This window comes from Sceloporus undulatus, chromosome 10 (assembly GCF_019175285.1).
Source record: "Sceloporus undulatus isolate JIND9_A2432 ecotype Alabama chromosome 10, SceUnd_v1.1, whole genome shotgun sequence".
Classification (NCBI taxonomy): Eukaryota; Metazoa; Chordata; class Lepidosauria; order Squamata; family Phrynosomatidae; genus Sceloporus; species Sceloporus undulatus.
This window is the reverse complement of record NC_056531.1, coordinates 15,671,230-15,693,421: the sequence shown is the minus strand read 5'-3', so window position 1 is coordinate 15,693,421 and position 22,192 is coordinate 15,671,230. Positions and strand designations below refer to the sequence as shown.

General features: G+C 45.5%; 1 protein-coding gene across 1 annotated transcript; it reads right to left on the bottom strand.

The window, feature by feature from the left end:
- Positions 1 to 497: 497 nt before the first annotated feature.
- Positions 498 to 18,309, bottom strand: CNN2 (calponin 2). The gene is made up of 7 exons (XM_042441983.1): positions 18,177 to 18,309; positions 10,363 to 10,484; positions 9,460 to 9,526; positions 7,760 to 7,897; positions 6,324 to 6,440; positions 5,519 to 5,665; positions 498 to 4,453 (listed from the first exon to the last, which is right to left on the bottom strand). Exons 1-7 carry the CDS (start codon positions 18,252 to 18,254, stop codon positions 4,190 to 4,192), a joined length of 933 nt encoding a protein of 310 aa, XP_042297917.1. The 5' UTR covers positions 18,255 to 18,309; the 3' UTR covers positions 498 to 4,189.
- Between the last annotated feature and the right edge of the window lie 3,883 nt (positions 18,310 to 22,192).

Genomic DNA, 22,192 nt, shown 5'->3' with positions numbered 1-22,192 from the left:
CGTTGTGCTGGGATCCATTGAACATATTCTTGAAGCCATTTCTTAAAATAAAATGAGTGTATTTATACAATACCACAAACCCTAGTTTACTGAAACCTGGCTTGCTGTGTTGTGCAAATCCAACACTGCTAATAAACCATGGTTTGTTCCTAGCTTATCAGATTTGGTTTACAGAATCCATGATATAGCACAGTGATGGTGAACCTTTTAGAAACCGAGTGCCCAAACTGCAACCCAAACCCCACTTATTTATAGCGAAGTGCCAACTCCCTCTGACTTTCCAGTAACAAACTCTGGCAAACTCTGTGCTAGGGTGATGGCACACGTGCCCAGAGACGGCTCTGAGTGCTACCTGTGGCACACGTGCCATAGGTTCGCCATCACTGATATAGCATATCATTGTAGTTTGACGCTTATACCTGGATTTTGGACAACCACAGACCATCCCTGTGCACTTCTCTCCCCCGAAAAAGCCACAGACACAGACTGACATCCCATTCTGCTTTTGAAGCACATTCTTTTTATTGCTTATATTCAAATATTACAGGTTCACATTGTGTCTCAGTGCCATTCACAGGCTCATACCCACTTCCCCACATCTCTCGCACCTGGCTCGCCCTCCCAGCAAACTCAGCTTCACCAGTTGTGCGCCTTCACACTCTAGCAGGGAAAGATTGTGCAGTTTTTGAGCTGCATTTTTGAAAATGGGAGGGCATTAAAAAGCCGCAGCAATAGAAGGAATGGACTTTTTAAATAACCCTTTGAAATCCAGAGGTCTAGCTCCCCTGCTAGTGTGTTGCAGTCGACACAACTAAAAGTGTTGCAATGCCACCCCAACCCACTCATCATGGGAACTGTAGTCCAAACTCAGCCATTTTTCCAAACTCAGAGCATGAAAGTTCCCTCTCTTCTCCAGAATTGGAAAAAGCCAAAATCTCCACAGAGAAAGAGATTGCGCTGCACCTTCCAGGCACAGCTCCCATCATCCCCAACCCTTGCTGGTTGAGGTCAATGGAAGCTGTATTCCAGCAACACCTGAAGGGCACAATGCTGTGGCAAAAAATGTTGCTGTGGGCATCCCAGAGGTGTTGCACGCAGGTTAAAATTTGGAACAGGCATCTCCAGATCCGTCAGCTGAGAAATCAAATCTATATTTTTTTCAGCAACCCATAGAATGCAAAATTCATTTCCTCGGTATAAAATGAAGATTAAGGCTACTGCAGAATACTATAAAAATTGGCACTCATTAAAAAAATATTGGTTCCTAAATACCTAAAAAAATATAGATCAGTATGTTCCTCGACTTTAGTATTCTATAAATGCATACAAATTCTGCTTTGGCATGAAAAGATAAGATTTCTTGGTCCCGCGAGAAGTGGTGTAGCGGCAGAAAAAGGCCTCTGGCTGCATCCGCACTGTAGAAACAACCCAGTTTGACACTGCTTTAACCACTATGGCTTGCTGCTATGGGATCTGTGGTTTTGTGAGGACATTTGGCCTTCCCTTTCAGAGAGCTCCAGGACCACAATGAATGACAAATCCCAGGATCCAAAGCATTAAGCCACGGCAGTTAAAGGGGTATCAAACTGGATTATTTCTGCAGTGCAGATGCAGCTTTTGTCAAGAAGGCAGTGGAGAACGGAGAGGTCTACCTTGAAAGCCTTTTCAAGTTCATAGACCTCACCAAGTTAAGTGCAACCACTTCATCCGAAATATGGAATTTGTGCATCCCTAGACTCTAAATTTTAGGAGTCAAACCCACTCTTCCAAGCCATGAAATTTTGCCAGCAAAGTGCTATGGGATAGAGAACTATTCGTAACAGGGAAGGGAGCTGGGGCTACATTAGCCCCTCTAGAAATAGGGGCCACATACCTATTACACTGGTTCTCCAAAAGGGGGGGGGTTCAAAATTTTGCCCCAAAAATGCTCTGCCGGGAGCGTTTTCACCATGCTTTTGGACCTTCTGCACCATTTAGGCCAGGAGAGATTTTTTTAAACAATAGGAAGAATGCAAAAGTCACTTTCTGTTTGCAAAAAGACCTTTGTTGCAAGCCCCAAATGTGGTAGAAATGCCTCCTACAAACCTTAGAGGGAATTTGGGGACTTTTTTTTAAAGGAAATTTTATTTTCTGGGCCTCCAAATATGGTGGAAATGTCTGTTACATCCCCTAAAGGGAATTTGAGTTTGGAGTAATTTGAAAAAAAAAAATGTTTTGATGCTCTAAATTTTGTTTTGGAGGGCTGCAAAGGTGGTATACCCCAGGGGGCATTTGGGGTATTTTGGCCACACTTTGCCCACCCTGATTTAGAAAATCCATATGAAATCTGATAGAGTCGCAGGACCTAGCTTCTTATTTTTTTTTAATAAAAGACAAACAAATCTAAGCTTCTAGTCCTCATTAGGCATACATTTCAGAAAGGGAAACGGGTCTGGTCCACCAAACCAAGCATAGGACCATAGCGTTGGAACAGACCCCAAGGGTCATCCAGTCCAACTCACTGCCATGCACTAGAATTCCTATATCCTTTTAGTCACTGCTTCTTATTGCCTTGTACTTGACAACTATATTTCCTTATCAATACACCTCTGCCTCATCTAACATCCCTTGCCCCATAAAACACAGCTCCCTTCTGCAAATCATCCCAATAAATCCATGCAAACATTGGAAGGGATCTCCAAGAGTCATCCAGTCCAACCCAATTTCTGCCAGGCTGGAAGACACAATCCAAGCCCTCTCTGTGATAGATGGCACATCCAGCCTCTGTTTAAAAACCCCCAAAGGAGGAGACTTTTCCCAAACCGTAGCAATGGTTTACCTTGTGGCAGAATATACCACACCTGGGGTTATGGGTACGTGTCTCCGATCCACAGGTGCACATATAGAAGTATAGGGAACCTTTGAGAGGGCCACATTCAGCCCCCAAAAGGCCAAATTTAATTGGGGAGCAGTAGATAGAGTGAAAGGAGCTAAAGTTGAATATATATTAGCATATTTTAGCTTCAAGCCATTTCTGCCAAAAAACCAGGACTGCATCAGTACTGCAGAATGAATGCAGGCCGACATCGTTTTACCTGGCATGGCTCCATGCTATGCAATCCTCGGCTTTGTAATTTTCTGTGGCCCCAGGGCTCTCCAGCACAAAACTACTCTTCCAACTTTAGGACTCTCCATATATTTTGTTTTCCAAAATTGGACTTCTCATCATGTACTTATTCACCGCGAGATCTGTTCCACAGTGCAATGGATTTCCTCAGAGGATGATGGACTCTCCTCCTTTGGAAGTCTTTAAACAGAGGTTGGATGGGCATCTTTCAGAAATGCTTTAGTTGGGGATTCCTGCATGGCAGGGGGGTTGGATTGGGTGGTCCTTGGGGTCCCTTCTAAGGGACTTCAGTTTTTGCACTCATTTTTTAGTTACTTTCTCTTACAACAGCAGGAAGATTAAATTTAGGATTGCCAGGAGACTGGTGTAAAACCTTGGAAAATTCTTTTCATCATTCTGTTCTTTTAACTTTTGAAAGTAGCCAGAAGCATTTCTTGTGACCTATTAAGTGCCTTTGTTCTATCCTGTTAAAATAGCTTTTGAAATGTAACTTCGCTCCATCCTCATGACCAGAAAGGAAGGTAACTAATTCCAGGAAAACTGTAGTGCTTGTTAAATTGTTACTTCTAACTCTCCTTTGCTGGAGGATTTTAAACACAGATGGCCAATGTTTTACTGGTGGAATCAGGGGTCAGAATAGATGACCCTTGTGGTCCCTTCCCACTCTCAGATTCTTTTGATTTTCTATTTTTAGGCAGTCCATATTGCTGCCCTCCTCCAAACACAGGCACATGTGTGTAATCGTTTCAATTTGTTCAGATTTGAGAATAATATTTTGCATATATACCGTATGTTTTTTTCTTTTTAGAGGTATGAAATCTGCCCACATTTTGGCTCACCCCAGGTTTTATTTCTTGGAGAACTAAGATCAGAGGGGACCTACAAACAGCCTTGGTCAACCTCACCTTTCTAAAATATAAGAAGAAAAACCAAAGACCTTTCTTTAAGGATGCTGTGGGGTTAGAGGGAGTAAAGACACTTTTTTTCCCCCTTTAAAACTTGCAAAGACGAATACTGCAGCATCGCTGGCAACATGGGAATACAACTGGTGCAGAAAAAGAAATTATATTTCCTCCCTCGAGTTCACTGATCTGCTTCCTCCTGGTAGTAGTAGTAATTGCCCGAGTGCCCATCCTCGTCCTGGGCTGCGTTGGCTGCTTCGCTTGGGTGGCCCTGGGGGCAATATTTGGGGTCGTAGATTTGGCGGCCCAAGCCAAAAACCTGCCCGCTTTGGTTGGCCCCCTGGTTGTAGCCCATCTGGAGCGACATGGAGCTGTCGTCACATTTGTCGGTGCCCAGTTTGGAGTCGTAGATGTGCCGCCGGGTGCCTGGCGCTGTCATGCCCACCTGGGTTTGAGAGGAGAGGAGGAAAAAGAGGGAAGTTATCCTCCATTTTGTGCACAATGCAAATAACCAAGGTGGGGGACCCAAGCACACTTTGGAAAGTTAGCTTTAAACTAGAATCCTACAAGGTTTGGAAATGGCGTCTAAACTAGGATCCTGCAAGGTTTAGAAAGTTAGTTTTAAACTAGGATCCTGTTAGGTTTGGAAAGGGTGCGTAAACTAGGATCTTAGAAGGTTTGGAAAGGGTGCCTAAAATAAGATCCTACAAGGGCAGCCTTTGAGATACAGAACATGGCCACATAGCCCAAACCCCACCCACCCCAAAGATGGATGCTGGCCATGAAAGCCTTCGACATCACTTTGAGATATGATTCGTTACACATCCAAATTAATATTCCGGGGGGGGGGGGGGGAGGAATTAGTTTCTTGTTACTTGGGGGTGCACTTGGGGATGATAACAGAATGACATAATAGTGAAAAATCACTCAAAATGCCTAACGTGATTTTAAGATAGAATCATAGAATCATAGAATTGGAAGAGACCACTAGGGCCATCCAGTCCAACCCCCTGCCATGCAGGAAATCTAAATCAAAGCTTCCCTGACAGATGGCCATCCAGCCTCTGTTTAAAGACCTCCAAGATAAATGAAAAACATGGCAAGGTGTCGATTTAGAAGAGGAAGTGCTTCACCAAAGCACTGCACCTGCTGTGAATTGCTGGCATAGGCAGTGGTGGCCATTCAGAAGTTTCAGGACTGCTGGACCCAGCCTTCTTCACCATTGGCGCTGCAGGCCAAAAACACCTGGAAGGGCAGAGGTACTCACCTTTGGTAGAGCAGGCCCTACTTGGAGCTTTATTTGGGACAAAAGCAAGCTAAAATCTCAAAGAAAGGAAGAAGGGTAGAAGGGGAAAGAGAAAGAAAGGGAAGGGGAGAGAGAGAAAGAAAGAAAAGAAGGGAGAAAGAAAGAAAGAAAGAAAGAAAGAAAGAAAGAAAGAAAGACAGACAGACAGACACACACAATGCCCACTATGCTACGCAATCCAGTTTGAAAGACTGACTCCCTTACCTGGCTGGCACACTTATTGGTACCCATCTGCAAGCTGATAGTAGAGTGGTCCATGGGAGGTAGGATCTGGTTTTTGGGGTCATAGAGGTGTCTCCTGGTTCCATAGGCTGTCATGCCTGACTGGCTGGCACACTTGTTGGTGCCCATCTAAAGTAGAAAGGTTGTGGTTTACACCTCCTAATACGTATTATGGCTGCAATCCAACAACCCTGTCAGTGCTTTGTAAACATCCACACAGAGAGATGTGGTACATGAGCATTACGCAACCTCCATGCAGAATAGCAACCCTGCGCAATACCTGTCGACGCCTAGGCGCCACTACACAATGCATGAGACATGATGCAAAAAGCAGACGTTGCACAACCACAGGGCAAAAATACAGGATGCACAATTGCAAGGTGCAACTTGCAAAGACAGAGGCAGATGGGACTGGCAAAACGAGGGTGAGGCAAAGGGAATTGTTTGTGTCTCTGGAATGGGGCCATGGAGGTCCTAACAGAATCAAAAAATTGGAAAGGACCCTCTTCTGCCATGCAGGGAAACACAATCAAAGCACCCCTGACAGATGGGCATCCAACCTCTGTTTAAAAACCTCCAAAGAAGGAAACTCAACCGCTCTCCAAGGAACTGCGTTCCACTGTCAAGCAGCTCTTATTGTCAGGAAGTTCCTCCTAATGTTGAGGTGGAATCTTTTTTAGCATGACTCGAACTGGGTACTGCTCAGGCTCCGAGTGCGAGTCCAGCCTGGACCCTGTGCCCATCCAAATCACCACCAACAATATTCCCATTGTAACGGTGTGCGCACCTGTAGACCGATGACACACTGGCCAGCCTTCAGCTTTGCGTCGTCAAAACATCTCTCCTGTTTCTCTGAATATTTCACCCCGATGTCCACCCCGCTGTCGATCCCCTTTGTCTTAGCCTGCAGAGTGAAAGAAAGTGGCACAGAGAAACATAATCCGCATCCGTTACTTAAACCATGCATCTCTCCTACACTCCCAATAACTGCCATGTTCCCAGCAGGTCTCTGGTCCTCATGGGCTGCATCTGTGCTGCAGAAATAATCCAGTTTGATGCCACTTAGAGTGCCATGACTCAGTGTTATGAAATTCCGGGACTTCTAGTTTTGTCAGACATTTAACTTTCTCTGTCGGAGAGCTCTGGAGCCACAACAATTTACCATTCCCAGAATTCCATAGCAGTGAGCCATGACAGTTAAAGTAGGGTCAAACTGGATTATTTCCAAAGTTTAGAGGCAGCCACAGAAGCCTTCAGCAAAAGGGAAGAAGGACCTCCAAAAGACTCAGCTCTTTCAGAACAACTTTTTGGTTCCTGTTCTCCTTCTCCAAGCAACATCTCAACTTCTGATCAACAACAACAATCCTTTTTAAGACTAAAACACCCACCCAAAAACTGGAGAGACCAAATGCCATTTTTTAATGTTCAGTTTAAAGAGCAGATGCAACAAAAGAGATTTAAAAAGCATGGACTTCTTGCAAAGCTTCTCCTGCTCATCAAACCCAGGAATGGATCTCTTTCAAATACTGCCGCTGTGACTGTCGTTTCTCGCTTTGATTTGGGCATGCTCTACATTTTTCTTGAAAGTCCTACATTTTGCCTTGTCCTCCTTGGCAGCAAAGACAACTGGTCATCCTGCCATTAATCCATCTTTGCTCCGGAACAGGCAAAGTTGCGGGGGAAAACCCAAACTCTCTTCTCCTTGGTCGCGTGAGAGGGTTGCCGTATTCCAGTCCCTCATCTCCATAATATAAAATCATTCTAATTATGCATGCGATTAATTTGCATTCTGATTATACACCTTTTCTACCATTATGTTACGACAAAGACGAAATCTGGCCTTTCCTGCTTCAACTGGCGGTAATTTTGGGCCCCTTCAATCCGGGATTTTCCAGGGTTTCCAGGACAAATGGCAGCCCGATTGCTGGGCACCCTTGCCATGAAGATCCCATGCCAAGATCTGGGGCATGCAGCCGCCATTGCTGCCAGTCCCAGAACATAATGCGCCTAACTGGTCCTAAACTTACAATCAGTGCAGACAGGTTGCGGGTTTCCAGCAACTTGTGGTTTGCTCCCTGGTTGTGTGCCAAGCAATGTCAGCTGAGATTTCCACTCGGGAAATTCCCTACAAGCTAAAAAGCGAAGCTAAGAGATTAAGATCTGGAGCAAAGTATATGCAGTATGCATGGAATATTAAGTGTATTCCCCGCCCCACTTACTCACCATGCCTGCCAGGGCCAAGAGCGAGACTTGAACTTGGGTCATGTTCCCGTTCTCGTACAAATCGTTGGCCTCAAACAGGTCGACCGGCTTCAACCCGTAGCTGATCATGGCCTTGATGAAGTTGGAGAGGTTCTCGAGCTGTTGAAAGGAAAGAAGGCACCAAATCACGATCTCATAAAGTCAGGGCTCAGAAGAGTTACTCTTTTGAGGACTGCATTGGTCAGAATCCATCAGCCATACTGACTAAAGCAGGTTTCCCAAACTTTGGTACTCCAGATGTTTTGGACTTCAGCTCCCAGAATTCCTGATTGCATGAGAGCTGACCATAAACTGAACATGAGCCAGCAGTGTGACGCTGCATCAGAGAAGCCAAATAATATTTTAGCCTGCATAAATAAAATCCTGGCTTCCAAGTCAAGGGAATTGCTAGGGTTTCTGGGAGTTGAAGTCCAAAACACTTGAAGGATTGAAGTTTGGGAAACATTAGGCTAGAGCATTGTTGTAGTCCAAAAAATAGAGATTTCCCTCCCACCCCATCAGATCCACCTTAGGGTCTGAAAGATGGAAACTCATTCTGAAAATCCCGGAGCTATTTCAAGAGGGTCATCATGTCTGCCTTCCATTTCTCTTCCACAAACTTTCCTCCTAGGTTTTGCTCTCTTATCATCTTTGTTGCCCTGCTCTGAATCTGCTCCAGTTTTTCGCTATCCATCTTAAAATGAGGAGCCCAGAATTGAACTCGGGGCCCTAGATGAGGCCTGACTGCAGTATAACTTCCCATGACTTGGAAACCAGGATTTTGTTTTTGCAGGCTAAAACATGATTTGCCTTCTTTGCTGCAGCGTCACACTGCTGGCTCATGTTCAACTTACAATCAACAAGAAACGCCAGCTCTCCTTTAAAAAACCAAGAAAAGAAAATTTCTAGCCCTCAAGATTATTGCTGGCTGATCTCTGGAGCCAAGCAAAGCCAAACAGTGTCTTCAGGGAGCATTGCTCCACAGAGCAGAGCACACTTTTTGCAGAACTAGAAAAACAGGTTACGCAGACTGGCTTGCTGCTGTCTTACTTATTATAGCCACACAGGAGCCCAGAGCTCCAAAAATGTTATTTTAGAGGACTGCAATTTGCAAAACCCACCAGCAGACCAGGGGATTCTGGGATTCAAGGATATAAAATGATAGATCCTTAAGCACTGGAAGGTACCCCAAGGGTCACTGTGCATGAATGCACACCTAAAGCACTCCTGAAAGATGTCCATCCCATCTTTGTTGAAAGACCTACAAAGGATACACACACACAAAACATCCCTAGGCAGCCCATTCCACTATCAAACAGCGGTTGCATTCAAGAAGTTTCTCCTAATGTTTGGGTGGATTCTCTTTTTTTGTAATTTGAATCCGCAGCTTCATGTTCCTGCCTCTGGGACAACAGAAAACAAGCTTGCTCCATCTTCTACATGACAACCCATGTCCAACAAATATCTGTTTATGCACCTTTTCCTGTGCTTTTGGGTTCAAACTGTTCCAGGTTAATATGCTCTTCCACTAGTTTTATGGGACTACCAGTTTACAATGTGGGGGATGTGGGTGAAAAAAAGAACAGAGGCCTCATAGCATCCAGATATGGGACAGGAACAGAATGATGGGAAAGGCAATAAAAAGTGGGTTAACAGATTGGCACAAATGGCAAACCTTTTACCTGATGCCAGTTGAGGGCAGAGCGGTTGATCTTCCTTATGGAGCCAGGTTGCAGTTTATTCATTAGCCTGGAATGGAGAGCAATGAAAAGAGGTGCAACCGGAGTAAAATCACAATGATACACAATGATATAAAATCACAATTATGCATAATAATAATAATATTTTAAATAAAATAATAGATATAGAAAATAAAATAATAGACATAATATACAAAATAATGCAGATAGGCGGAAGCCTTGCTGCAAAAATAATTCAGGTTGATGACACTTTGGCTCCCATGGCTCAATACTATAGGATTCTGGGATTTGTAGTTTGTCATGGGAGCAGAGCGCTGCAACAAAGAAGATTAAATAAATAGCTCACAAAACTACAAATCCCAGGATTCTGTCGCATGGAGCCATGGCCGTCAAAGTGGCGTCAAAGTGGATTATTTCTAGTGCAGATGCAGCCATAGAAAATAATATTTCCATGTAGAAATTTTAATCCAGCAAATATTTTCATATAGAAGTGTTGCTTTCTACACAGAAAAAGTTGTTTCCTGCAGACACAAAAAATGTTTTCTATTCAAATCGACCACCTGCAAATTTTGTCAAGAATAAATCTCAGATTATAGCAATTTTTGTGTGCGTAGCAAACATTTTCTGCACACAAAAGCAATATTTCAGTGGGAAGATGAATCCGCTCTGGATACAGTAGGTGCAAAACTGCATCTCCCAAAAGATTCAGCACCTTGAATGGTTCCTTTACGGTTCTGACTGGTGCCTGGAGCGGACTCACTGCCCCATAAATGCCAAAACTGCCAAAAATCCAACTGCAACTGCAACTGCAAAAAAGATGAGGGGAAAACAACAACAGCGTGGGCTGAAAATCCTGTTCTCAGCAACCAGACGGATCCTACTCACTCGCACAGTATGACGCCGTCTTTTAGTCCCTTCTGGAAATCGGGTCCGATTTCCCGTCCCACAATGTTTTCTATCCAAATCCGCAACTCGGCTTCCTTCTGGGGGTCATACTTCTGGGCAAGCTGGAGAGAGAAGAAGACAAAGTCAGATTTTCCCAGAATGGGCTGCATATTTTGATCTGTATCAAAGCAGCCCAGACTTAGGATGCACTTGGTGCAGGGAGTATAGAACCATACAGCTGGAAGGGGTTCCAAGGATCATCCAGTCCAACCCCTTGCAACTCAAGGTACCCATCCAACGACTCAAGGTGCCCATCCAATGTCTGTTTGAAAAAGACCTCCAAAGGAGAGCACCACAAATCCCAAAGAAAGAGAGACCATCATCCTCTGAGCTATCTCAAACAGCATTTACAGTAAAGAAATTCTTCCTGATGTTTCGGTGGAAACTCTTTTCTTGTCATTTACATCCATTGTCTTATGTGCTATTCTCTGGAGCAGCAGAAAACAAGCTTGCTCCCTCCTCAACATGACATCCCTTCAAATATTTAAACAGTTAATTAAGTTATGTGTATTATTGGTTGTGTTTTATGTTTTATTAAACCATATAATCTTTAAATAAAATAAAATTTAAAAAAAATATTTAAACAGACTGAACATATAACCTCTTAACCTCTTCTTCTCTAGGCTAAACATATCCAAACCTCTAAGTCGCTCCTTGTAGAACTTAATGGTCCCCAGACCCTTCGCCATTTTGGCTGCCTTCCTCTGGACACTGTCCAGTTTGTCTGCATCCTTCTGGAATTGTCCAAAACTGGACACAATATTCCAGGTTGAGGTTCGACTGAAGCAGAACAACTTTCCTCGATCTAGACACTATACTCCTACTGATGCAGCCTACAATCACGTTTTCAGCTGCCCCCATCACACTGCTGGCTTATGTTCAGCAATGTTGTTTAACTGTATTTTATTATAGTTTAGTTGTATTATAATTATGTGGATTGTTTCGAGGGGGGGATAGTGGGATTTATTTTATTGCGTTATATAGTTTTATACTGATGTAAGCCGCCTCGATCTTTATTGAAGAGGCAGGATAGAAATTTAAAAATTATTATTATTATTGTTATTATTATTACTGATGCAGCCCAGAATCACATTTGCCTTTTTAGCTGCTGCGTCACCCTTGTTACCATCACTGCCCCCAAAGCTGTGAGATTTGGCAATTCACATTGGACTCTCAATTCAGTTCAGGGGCATTTGGAGCCAGTCAAATCCGATTCAAGTCTCATGTCCTCCCAGAAACTCAGAAGTTGAAGAATTGTGGGCTTTTCATGTTGACTTACATGGGGAAGCCAACACAGCTGTTTATTCCATTGTGGCCGTTGCGGACAAAACACAAGCGCAGGAAGCTGGGGGAAAGCTTATTGTTTTGTGCAATTGGCACCAGCCTCCCTTGGCAGGAAAAGCCTGTAACTGGCACCCAAAAGAATGATGCCAACAGGCTTTCAGGAATAGATTGCCTTTACGAGACAGCATTTCTAACAGGGTACAGGATTGCTTTTTAAAATGCATGCCACCTTTAAATGGTTATTAAAACCGTTTGTTGTTGGTATTGTGTGCTTTCAAGTTGTTTCTGATTTACAGACCCTATGGCAAACCTATCATGGAATTTTCTTGGCAAGATTTGTTCAGAGGAGGTGTGCCATGACCAAGGCTGAGAGTGTGTGACTTGCCCAAAGTCACACAGTAGGTTTCATGGCCGAGCTAGTCATGGTTTCATTCCGTTTCACAGTGATTTTGTCTATGTTGTGACCCGTTTTGTAAAGCTAATTTTGCAAAATCTGGTGTGGTGGTGTGACTGTTTGACCATGACTCTTAGCAGACCAGCATTCCAATCCCCACTCAGCCATAGAAAACCACTGGGAGACCTTGGGCAAGTCACACTCTCTCAGCCCCAGAGGAAGCCTGGTGGTTTTGGGGGTCCCTTCTAACTCTAGGATGTTATGTCATAATTTTCAAAACTGTGTGTGTGTGTGTTCACAAGGTAGACAACTTTATGCTTTCCAAATGCCTTTGGTTCCCAGCAGCATCCCTAGCATGGCCAGTGATCAAGGATTCTGGGATCTGCAGTCCAAACATAAAATCACATTGGAGAAAATGTCTTGTCAAAATGCAACTCAACGTCAACCCCAAAGCAACTGCAATAAATCAGGGTTTTATTGAATATATATGAAGGGATCCGTGCCACCTCCCAAGCCATTCTCGCTCTTGGGCTTGGCAGAATAAACCGCCCAAGGATCAAGGCTGCCCTACTTTGCAGTTTATTGCCAGCAATGGAAAGATGCCAGGGGTGTGTCGGTATATATATATATATCTTGCTGGTGCCCTCTTATCCTGCTCCAACTTCCCAGAAGAAAACAACAAACAGATTAGGTTTTTGGAACGATGATGAACCTCAACCACAGAGATGGTTTCTTAGCTGCATCATCATCATCATCATCATCATCTCTATTTATATCCCACCCTTTCCCCAAAACTGGGATTCAAAGAGACTTACAAGATTAAAATCGGTGCAATGAAAACATAGGAAAGTATTACATTAAAACAGAATTAAATTAGTTGGCCCTCCGTTTTTGCAGGGGATCCGTTCCGGACCCCCCCTGCAAAAACGGAGGCTCGCGCATATTCAAGCCTCATAGGGTTCAATGGGGTGCGCACCTATGCGTGTGGCCCAGGCGCGCACACCATTGGAAATAGCAGAAGTCAGCCCTCCGCAGATATTTGAGGGCGCGGATCCCAGATCTGCAAGTTAGAAGGAGCAACTGTACATATTAGAAAAAACAAACCCACATTTATTGTTATTGTCTGGGTTTCTCTATTAGCATTGCAGAAATAATCCAGTGTCCCTTTCTATCAAATGGCATAAGCAACATTTAAATTTCTAGGTACAAATTAGATTTTTAACAGCAGTGCAATAGTTCATTGCTCTTTAAAATCAAGTATTAGCTTTTCTGTCTCCTCTGGATCACTCTCTCTGACTAAACTCCTGGAATATGAGTATTTTATAATCCCCCTTGGAAGACATGCATTTTAAAATCCTGAAACTGAATCCAGGAGGCTTGCTCAGAGCAAGACATTCAGAACTAGAATTGTTCAAATATGCTTATTTACTGATTCATATCCTGCCTTCTTCAGAAGACTAGGATCCGGGGGTGGGTTGCCCTTGCATCATGATTTTAAAAATGTAACCAAAATGCAACCAAAGCTTTATTAAAGATATTATAAAACCATTGCATGTAAACAAAAAACATCTATATAAAAGCAATTATTCTTTAAAATGCTTTATGTGGGCCTGTTTAGTGCCTCAGTTCTTCCACACTATAAATCCCAGGATCCCATTGTATGGAACCCAAGGCAGTAAAAATGGTACCATAATGTTCCAACCGTCTAAAGTATAAATAAAGTCTGGACTGCCTGAATTCAAAGCTGGATTCCATTTCCTTGAAACCTTTAAATAGCTAGCAAGTAGCTCCCTTTGCACTGTTTCAGCATTTTTAAAATACCCATTTTTTTAAAAAATCAGAATTTCTGATTCTGGGTTTGTCACTTAGGACTTTGGGGTAGAAAGCTGGCATCCGAAACCAGCCGCGGTTGCAGAACCTGGGCTAGGGAATGCTTTTTCCAAGAATATACTGAGGAATTCAAGGCGTGCCTAGGCTTCGGAGGCACGTCGACGACCTTCTCCATTCCTCCTTCAGGCATTTCGGGTTTGGCAAGGCATGGAAAACCTGAACTTGCCACACTCCACACACAACTACAACCAGAGAGACCAAGAACACAAACCTGGATGGGGTTTGGAGAGTTGGAAGGGACCCATGACTTGATGGGGTTCATAGAGTCGGAAGGGACCTCAAGGGTCATCCAGTCCAACCCCATTGAAACAAAGCCCTCCCTGTGACAGATCACCATCCAACTTTTGTTTAAAACCTCCAAAGAAGGAGGCTCCACCATCCTCTGAAGCAAAGTATTTATTCTTACTATCAGGGAGTTCTTCCTAATATTGAGGTGGAATCTCTTTTTCTGTAGTTGGCATCCATTGCTCCAGGTCCTATTCCCTGGAACAGCAGAAAACAAGCTTGCTCCATCCTCAAGTTTGTTCCTTTAGCACAAAGGTTCCCAAACTTTGGTCCTCCAGGTGTTTTGAAGCCCCAGCCAGCTTGACCGACAGTCAAGAATTTGGGGAGCTTAGGTCCAAAACGTCTGGAGAACCAAAGTTTGGGCATCACTGCTTTAGCATCTTTCAGAGTGTTGACATTTTGTATTCCTGCTTGGCACTGGGAGTAGATGCCCATTGGCGAGTCCCTTCCAAATGTTAAGATTCTGTGGTTTGACCCAATGTGTCTTGCTGCAGTTGGATTTGTAAAGCTGTTTTAACAAGAGATTGACCTGCAAAAAGGCAGATGGAAAATGTGTGGTCCTCTCCTCCAGTTGTTGCTGGACTGCGGCTCCCATCAGCCACTACCCAACACAACTGGTGATGAGGGATGCTGAGTTCTAGTACTGATAATATCTGGAAGACTATCCCATTCCCCACCCCGGTGTAATTCTTAAAAGGAACAAACTAGCACTTGGGAGATCTAGTTTCTAGCCAAAATCAGGCTTCTTTAAGCCGCACTCTAGGAGTGACTTTACTATCCAATTATAGCAGTCTGATGAAGCCATCCTGTAATCCTGGGATTTGAAGTTTGGAGAGAGAATTAATTTCTCTGTTGGAGAGTGCTGTCGTTCTCAACCTTCACCCCTCCAGATGTTTTGGACTCCAGCTCCCAGAATCCCTAGCCATTGGGATTTCATCTGATCCAAAACATCTGGGGAAGCCAAAGTCTGACAGCCACAACATTAAAGCCCTTTCGCAGGAAATGCTAAGTCCCTCGCCAGGCTACAAATCTCAGTATGGAGAATATTTGGTTGTGATGCTGTCCTGTTGTGTACCTCCAAGTCATTTGGGGGGTTTTCATGGCAAGCGGTTGCAGAGGGGGTTTGCCGTTGTCATCCTCTGAGGCTGAGAGAGTGTGGCTCGCCCAAGATCAGCCAGTGGGTTTTTATACCTGAGTCTGGATTCGAACTCAGAGCCATAGTCCAACCCTCAAACATCATGCCGACTCTCTTCTGTGCGAACAGAAGATACAATTTATGTACTACAGTATCTGAATACTCTGTTCACAAAGATCTTTGCAACAATTCCATGCATCCTTTGCCAAGACCATTGCAAGAAAAGTAAGATTTTGTAAAAAGCTTGCTTTTTGTTGTCCGATGCCCAGAAGATGTTTTAGAGCATCAACATTTCTGTCTAAAGGGGGCATGGACAACTGTATCAATTACTTTACCGTATTGATTATCTTATCGATTGAAATATATTTGTTTATATTGGCTGTTTGCTCAAACACAATAAACTGGGTCCAGTTCTTTAAAAGCTTTCTGTTTTAAGAAATGGGTTGGAATAAACATGTTTCAGAGTTTGGCATCCCCATCAATTGTGCCTTTAATGGACCTCTCCTGAGGACTGCAGGACCCAGCAGGCTGCACAAATCAATACTGCACACTTACTTTGCAAGCTTACGGTATGCATCCTACTAAGCATCAATAATATACTATAGGGCATTTTACTCCTCTGTCTGGAACAAGTGTGGGAATCAGATGTTACCGGACTGCAGCTCCCATCACTCTTCACCACTGGTGATGGCTGGGGCTAATGGGAATTGCAATGAATGATACCCAGCCCAGATCGTGCACCAAGAGAACGAGCCATCAACCAAGGCTTTCAGACAGGGGAGAGTCTCCAACACCTTGGACTGCAGCTCCCATCAGCCCCTATCGGCAGAACCAACGGCAAGGGATTATGGGAGCTGCAGTCCAACATTTTCTGCAGGGATGGTGGGAGTCTGAGCATTGTCTGATCCTTGAGAGATTTTGGACTCCTTGAAGTTGATAGGCCTTGTATAAACGCTGAACTTTGGTTGCTGTGACTGTTTTGATTTTTTAAACCTGGTTTCGCTTTTATCGTGATTCCATTTAAATCTTAAAATGTTTGCATGCTGCTAACTTTTAACTGTTGTAAAGTGCCTTGAGCCTCAAACTGAGAAAAAGGCAACTTCCTTTTTGAAGTGTAGTGCCCAGAAATGAACACAATGTTCCAAGTGAGTGGCACTATTACTTCACTTGATCTAGACACTAAACTCCTATGAATGCAGCCTAGAATCGCATTGGCTTCGTCAGCTGCCGCATCACACTGTTGACTCATGTTCAGCTTGTGGTTTCCTAAGGCTCCCAGTTCCCTTTTCCCAATGCCCTGTTGCCACGCCATGTGTCTCCTGTCCTAAATCTGTGCCTCCTCAGTCTCTATCTACTCTCCTAAGCCTCCTAGTTCCCTTTCCGCACCCCCCGTTGTCAAACCAAGTGTCCAGCACCTGAGATCTGTACTTCTCTCTCTGGTTTCCCAAGAGTCCCCAGTCTCTTTTTCACAGAATCATAGAATTTGGAGAGACCACAAGGGCCACCCGGTCCAATTGAAGCACATCCTGTTCTCAAACCAGGTGTCCCCCATCCTGGATTTACACCTATTCACACACTATTTAGTCTCCTAAGCCTCCTAGACCCCTTTCTGCACATCATGTTGTCACCGCTCCTAGATCTGCGCCTACTCACCCTGTCTCTGGTCTACTAAGACTCCTAGATCTAAAAGCAGAACAGACTGGGGCTATCCGTCACCTCAATCACGACACTTCTCTTCATCATGTTGGCTTTATTAGCTGCTGCATCACATTGTTGGCTCATGTTCAGCCTGTGGTTCACCAGATCCCCTTCTGCACATCGTGCCAGGCATTCCCCCATCCCAGATCTGTGACTTTTCAGTCTCTCTCTGCTCTCCTAAGACTCTCAGATAGATCCCTTTCTGAACATCCCTTGTCAAGGTGCCCCCATCCTAGATCTGCGCCTCCTCAAACTCTCTTGGCTCTCCTAAGGATGCCCAGAACCTCCTTTTCACATTTGACTGTCAACTCCTCCATCCTAAATCTGCACCTAACAAATCTATCTCTGGCCTACTAAGAAGTCTTGGGACTTTCCAAAATCTTGGGGAGCCCAAGTAGGAAAAAGTGCCCAAATCCTTCAGAACCCAGGTAAGAAAGGTGCCCAAATCCTTTCCAAATTCTTGGGGAGCCCAGATAGGAAAATGTGCCTGAATCCTTTGGAGCCCAGGTAAGAAAAGTACCCAATCTCTTGGGAAACCAGGTGGGGAAAAGTGCCCAAATCCTTTCCCAATTCTAAGGGAGTCCAGGTAGGAAACTCAGGTAGGAACAATTGCCCAAATCCTTCAGCGCCCAGGTGGGGGAAAGTGTCCAAAGCCTTGGGAGCTCAGGTAGGAAACCTATCCAAATCCTTGGTTAGCCCAGGTAGGAAATGCCCCCCAAATTCTTGGGGAGCCCAGGCAGGAAAAGTGTCCAAACCCTTTCCAAATTCTTAGGAGTCCAGCTTCCTCCCTGGACCTCTGGGCAAGGGATGAAGGGGTCCTTCTCTTCCCCACTACCTTTTGGCCAAAGGAGGTCAATATGGCCCACCTGCCTCTGGCCCTTGGCATGCGCTTACCTGCCCAGGTGAGTCCTGGGCACACTTTGGAGTCCTGGGCTCCCAAGTGCCCACCTCCTTTTGAGAACCTGGGAGCATTGGCCATCCCTAGGGCGAGGGCCCGCCCCTGCAGCCTCACCTGCCCAGGTAAGCACACCTGGCCAGGTGAGAGCATCCTTCTGTCCCTCTTCTTACCCGGTTCCTGACTTCGGCCGACAAGCCATAGCTGGGTCCCTTGTTGAACTGGCTGCTGCTGCTGCTGCTGCTGCTCATCCTGGGATTTGGGGAAGAGGCCGGGACTGGACTGGAGCGCAGCGCAGGCGTGCGCAAAAAGGCGCCCCCCAAGCCCCGCCCACAGCCCCGCCCCCGGGCCCTGATTGGCTGCCCGTGGAAATGGCCTTATAAGGGCAGAAAGAACCGAATTCCTGGAGGATGCGAAGATGCAGCAGAGAGAGAAGGAGGAAGGAAGGGAGGGCAAAGGGGCCAGGCAGGCCTTGCACTGGGCCAGATCTGCTTTGGGCCCAGAGCATCCCCATCAGTTGGCTCTCCATCTCAGAGAAGCAGCAGCAGGGCTTTCAGTGCTGCTGGGGTACCACTCTTGGCGTTCCCCTTCTTTGCAGCAGGGAAAGCCCAAGTCACATTCTCTCAGCCTCAGAGGGGGGCAAGGGCAGATGCCCCCAGACCCTAAATCATAATGGTCAAGAAAACCCCCAGGATAGGTTACGGCTCTTGGAGTCCCCCTTTGGAGCAGAGAAGACCAAGTCACACTTTCTCAGCCTCAGATGAAGTCACACTCTCTCAGCCTCAGAGGGGGGCAAGGGCAGATGCCCCCCCAGACCTATAATTATACTGGCAAAGAAAAACCCAGGATAGGTTACGGCTCCTGGAGCCCCTTTGGAGCAGAGAAGACCAGTCACACTGTCTCAGCCTCAGATGAAGTCACACTCTCAGTCCTCAGATGGGGGCAAGGCAGATCTGCCCCAGACCCCAAATCATAATGGTCAAGAACCCCCCCCAGGAATAGGTTAACGGCTCTTGGGTCCTCCCTTTGGGAGCATAGACAGACCAAGTCCTCACACTCCTTCTCAGCAGCTCTCAATGAGAGTTCACACTCTCTCGCTCAGAGGGGGGGCAAGGGCGGCCCAGTACTCCCCAATTCATAATGGTCAAGAAAACCCCTACCCCAGCTCTTGGAGCCCCCCCTTTTGGAGCAGAGGGAAGACATCACACTCTATCTCAGCCTCAGAGGGGGGCAGGGCAGATCTCCCCAGACCCCAAATTCATAATGTGTCAAGAAACCCCCCACCGAGGACTAGTGTCCTGATTCCTGGAGCCCTCAGGGAAGCCCATGTCACACTCTCTAAGCCACAAAAGAGGTCACACTCTCTCAGCCTCAGAGGGGTGGCAGGGGCAAATACCCCAAAACCCCAAATAATTCTTATCAAGGAAACCCCCCAGGATAGGTTACGCCTCTTGGAGTCCCCCTTTGCAGCAGAGAAGACCAAGTCACACTCTCTCAGCCTCAGAGGGGGGCAAAGACAAAAAGTAAAGCACCCCAAAGAAATCTTGCCAAGAAAAAATCCAGGACAGGTTACAACTCTTGGCTCCCCCCTTGGAGCAAGAAAGTCACACTCTCTCAGCCTCAGAAGGTGACAAGGGCAAATGTCCCCCAACCCCCAAAGAAATCTTGCCAAAGAAACCCCCCAGGACAGATTTGTCTTTGAGTCAATGACTATGAGTCCAAAATGACTTGGAGGCACTCAGCGACGAGACTTGGATGATTCCTCCAAAGGTCATCCAGTCCAACCCCCTTCTGCCATGCAGGAAGACCCCATCCAATCCCCCTCTGGGACAGATGGCCATCCAGCCTCTGCTTGAAAACCTCCCAAGAAGGAATCGGAGAAGAGCCCTCAAGGGTCATCCAGCTCAACCCCATTCTGCCATGCAGGAACTCACAATCAAATCACCTTCAACAGCTCCCCAAGTTAGTTTATTTTAACCATGTATAAAATTAGATGGAACAGGAACAAAACGTGAGACTTTTCCATCAATCTGTGCTCTCACCAGAAGGTCTCATTTTCCTTTTCAAGGTTCCAATTGGGGGGGGAAACCCTTACTCTCAAGAAGTTCCTCCTAAAGTTGAGCTGGAATTTCTTTTCCTGGAGCTTGCATCCATTGTTCCATTGGATCCTAGTCTCTGGAGCAGCAGAAAACAAGCTTGCTCCCTCCTCAATATGGCCTCCCTTCAAATACTTAAATACGGCTATCTATCACCCCTTAACCTTCTCTTCTCCCGGCTAAACATCCCCAGCTCCCTAAGTCCTTCCTCATAGGGCTTCATGGTTTCCAGACCCTTCACCATTTTAGTTGCCCTCCTTTGGACACATGGCTCCAGTTTCTCAATATCCTTTTTGAATTGTTTTGCCCAGAACTGGACACAGCATTATTCCAGGTGGGGCCTGACCAAAGCAGAACAGAGTGGCACTATTACTTCCCTTGATCTGGACACTATACTTCTGTGGATGCAACCTAAAATCGCATTGGCCTTGTTAGCTGCCACATCACACTAATGACTCATGTTCAACTTGTGGTCTACTTGGACTCCTAGATCCCTTTCACACGTATAGTTTCATTCAGCCAGGTGTCCCCCATAATCCTATATCTGTGCATTTCATTTTTCTGCCTTAAGTGCAGTACCTTACATTTCTCTGTGTTGAATTTCATTTTGTTAGCTTTGGCCCAGCTTTCTAGTCTGTTCAGGTCATTCTGAAGTTTGATCCTGTCCTCTGAGGTATTAGCTACTCTTCCTAGTTTGGTGCCATCTGCAAATTTGAGAACATTTAGTTTTTCCAAAATAACAGCAGTTAGCTCTTTTTAAAAAATGGTGTTGATCCCTCCCTACAAAACACAGCAGCTCTTTATAAGAATGCAGCATGGTTCAGATGCCAGGACAGTGACATCATTTAGGGTTAGGAAGTCCAGACTGAGCGGCGCAGAGAGGAGGGGTGACCCCTCTTTTCTTCTCTTTATTTCTTTTCTCCTTCTTCTCTGCCTTGGATGAAAGAATAGAGGGCATGCATATCATATTTGTGGAGGACATCAAATTCGGAGAGGTTTCTAACACTCCAGTTGACAGGATCTGAATGCAAAATGACTTTTCACAGATTAGAAAGCTGGAGAAATGTAGGGCGTTTATCACCCCGGGGCTAATTTCGGCATTAAAGAGAGACCAAAGCGCATTGAAAGCATCCCGCAAATAAAGCAGAAACAGCGAGTAATTGTACGAATGATCATCCCACTCAAGTGTGCAAATAAAGCGATGTCAGAAATGCACGGTCGCTGAAACCCCGAAAGTCAAAAGATGCGCTTTGATGCGTCTTTGTGGCCAGTTTAATGGCAGGTTTTGTGCAACATGCTGTGAAATTGTTCTGCGTAACTTTGGGGGGATACAGACCGCCCAAAGCAGGTGGTCTCCTGCCGCCCTAGTTTGCTCCATGGGGAAGCAGCAGCCTCCAGACTTCCCCACGGAGCAAGACGGGTTCTTTATGCGGCACGCTTGTGACACCACAATGCGCCAATGGCGCACTTGCAGTGTCACAAGCGTTCCAGGACGTGCGGATGCTAGGTGTCCATCACGTCAAAATGGCGGCACCTGTATGTACAGGGTACCGCCATTTTGACATCCTTGCGCCATACTAGGGTTAGGGAGCATCGGGCAACCCTAGTACGTCATCAGGACGTACTAAATAAAAGGCCCATGTTAACAGGGCCTATGTTATCTTTCCAGGATATTTGCAGGATAAACTCCCAGTCTCCTTCATGTGATGAACTCCTAGGATGCTACACTTGGGCAGTCAAAATGAAATGCACAGATGTAAAATGGGGGACCACCTGGATTAACAATTTGTTAATCTTGACCCATGGCAACCCTGTAGATCAGTTATGGTGAACCTTTTACAGGCCGAGTGCCCAAACTGCAACCCAAATCCCACTTATTTATTGCAAAGTGCCACATCCCTCTGGCTTTCTAGTAAGAAACTCTGGTAAACTCTGTGCTAGGGTGACAGCATGTGTGCCCACAGAGAGGGCTCTGAGTGCCACCTCTGGCACGTGTGCCATAGGTTCACGATCACTGCTATAGATGAAGTATCTCCAACACTGTCCTCCTTTGCTTTGCTTAAGTCTTGCAAGTTCATACCCATGACCTCCTT

Excerpts from the sequence above, each read along its gene's own strand:
- CNN2 (XM_042441983.1), bottom strand. The coding sequence starts at position 18,254 with ATGAGCAGCAGCAGCAGCAGCAGCAGCCAGTTCAACAAGGGACCCAGC. Across the intron at positions 9,527-10,362 it reads GACGGCGTCATACTGTGCGA|GCTAATGAATAAACTGCAAC; the intron begins GTGAGTAGGATC and ends TCTCCATTCCAG. Across the intron at positions 4,454-5,518 it reads CCAATAAGTGTGCCAGCCAG|GTGGGCATGACAGCGCCAGG; the intron begins GTAAGGGAGTCA and ends TCTCAAACCCAG.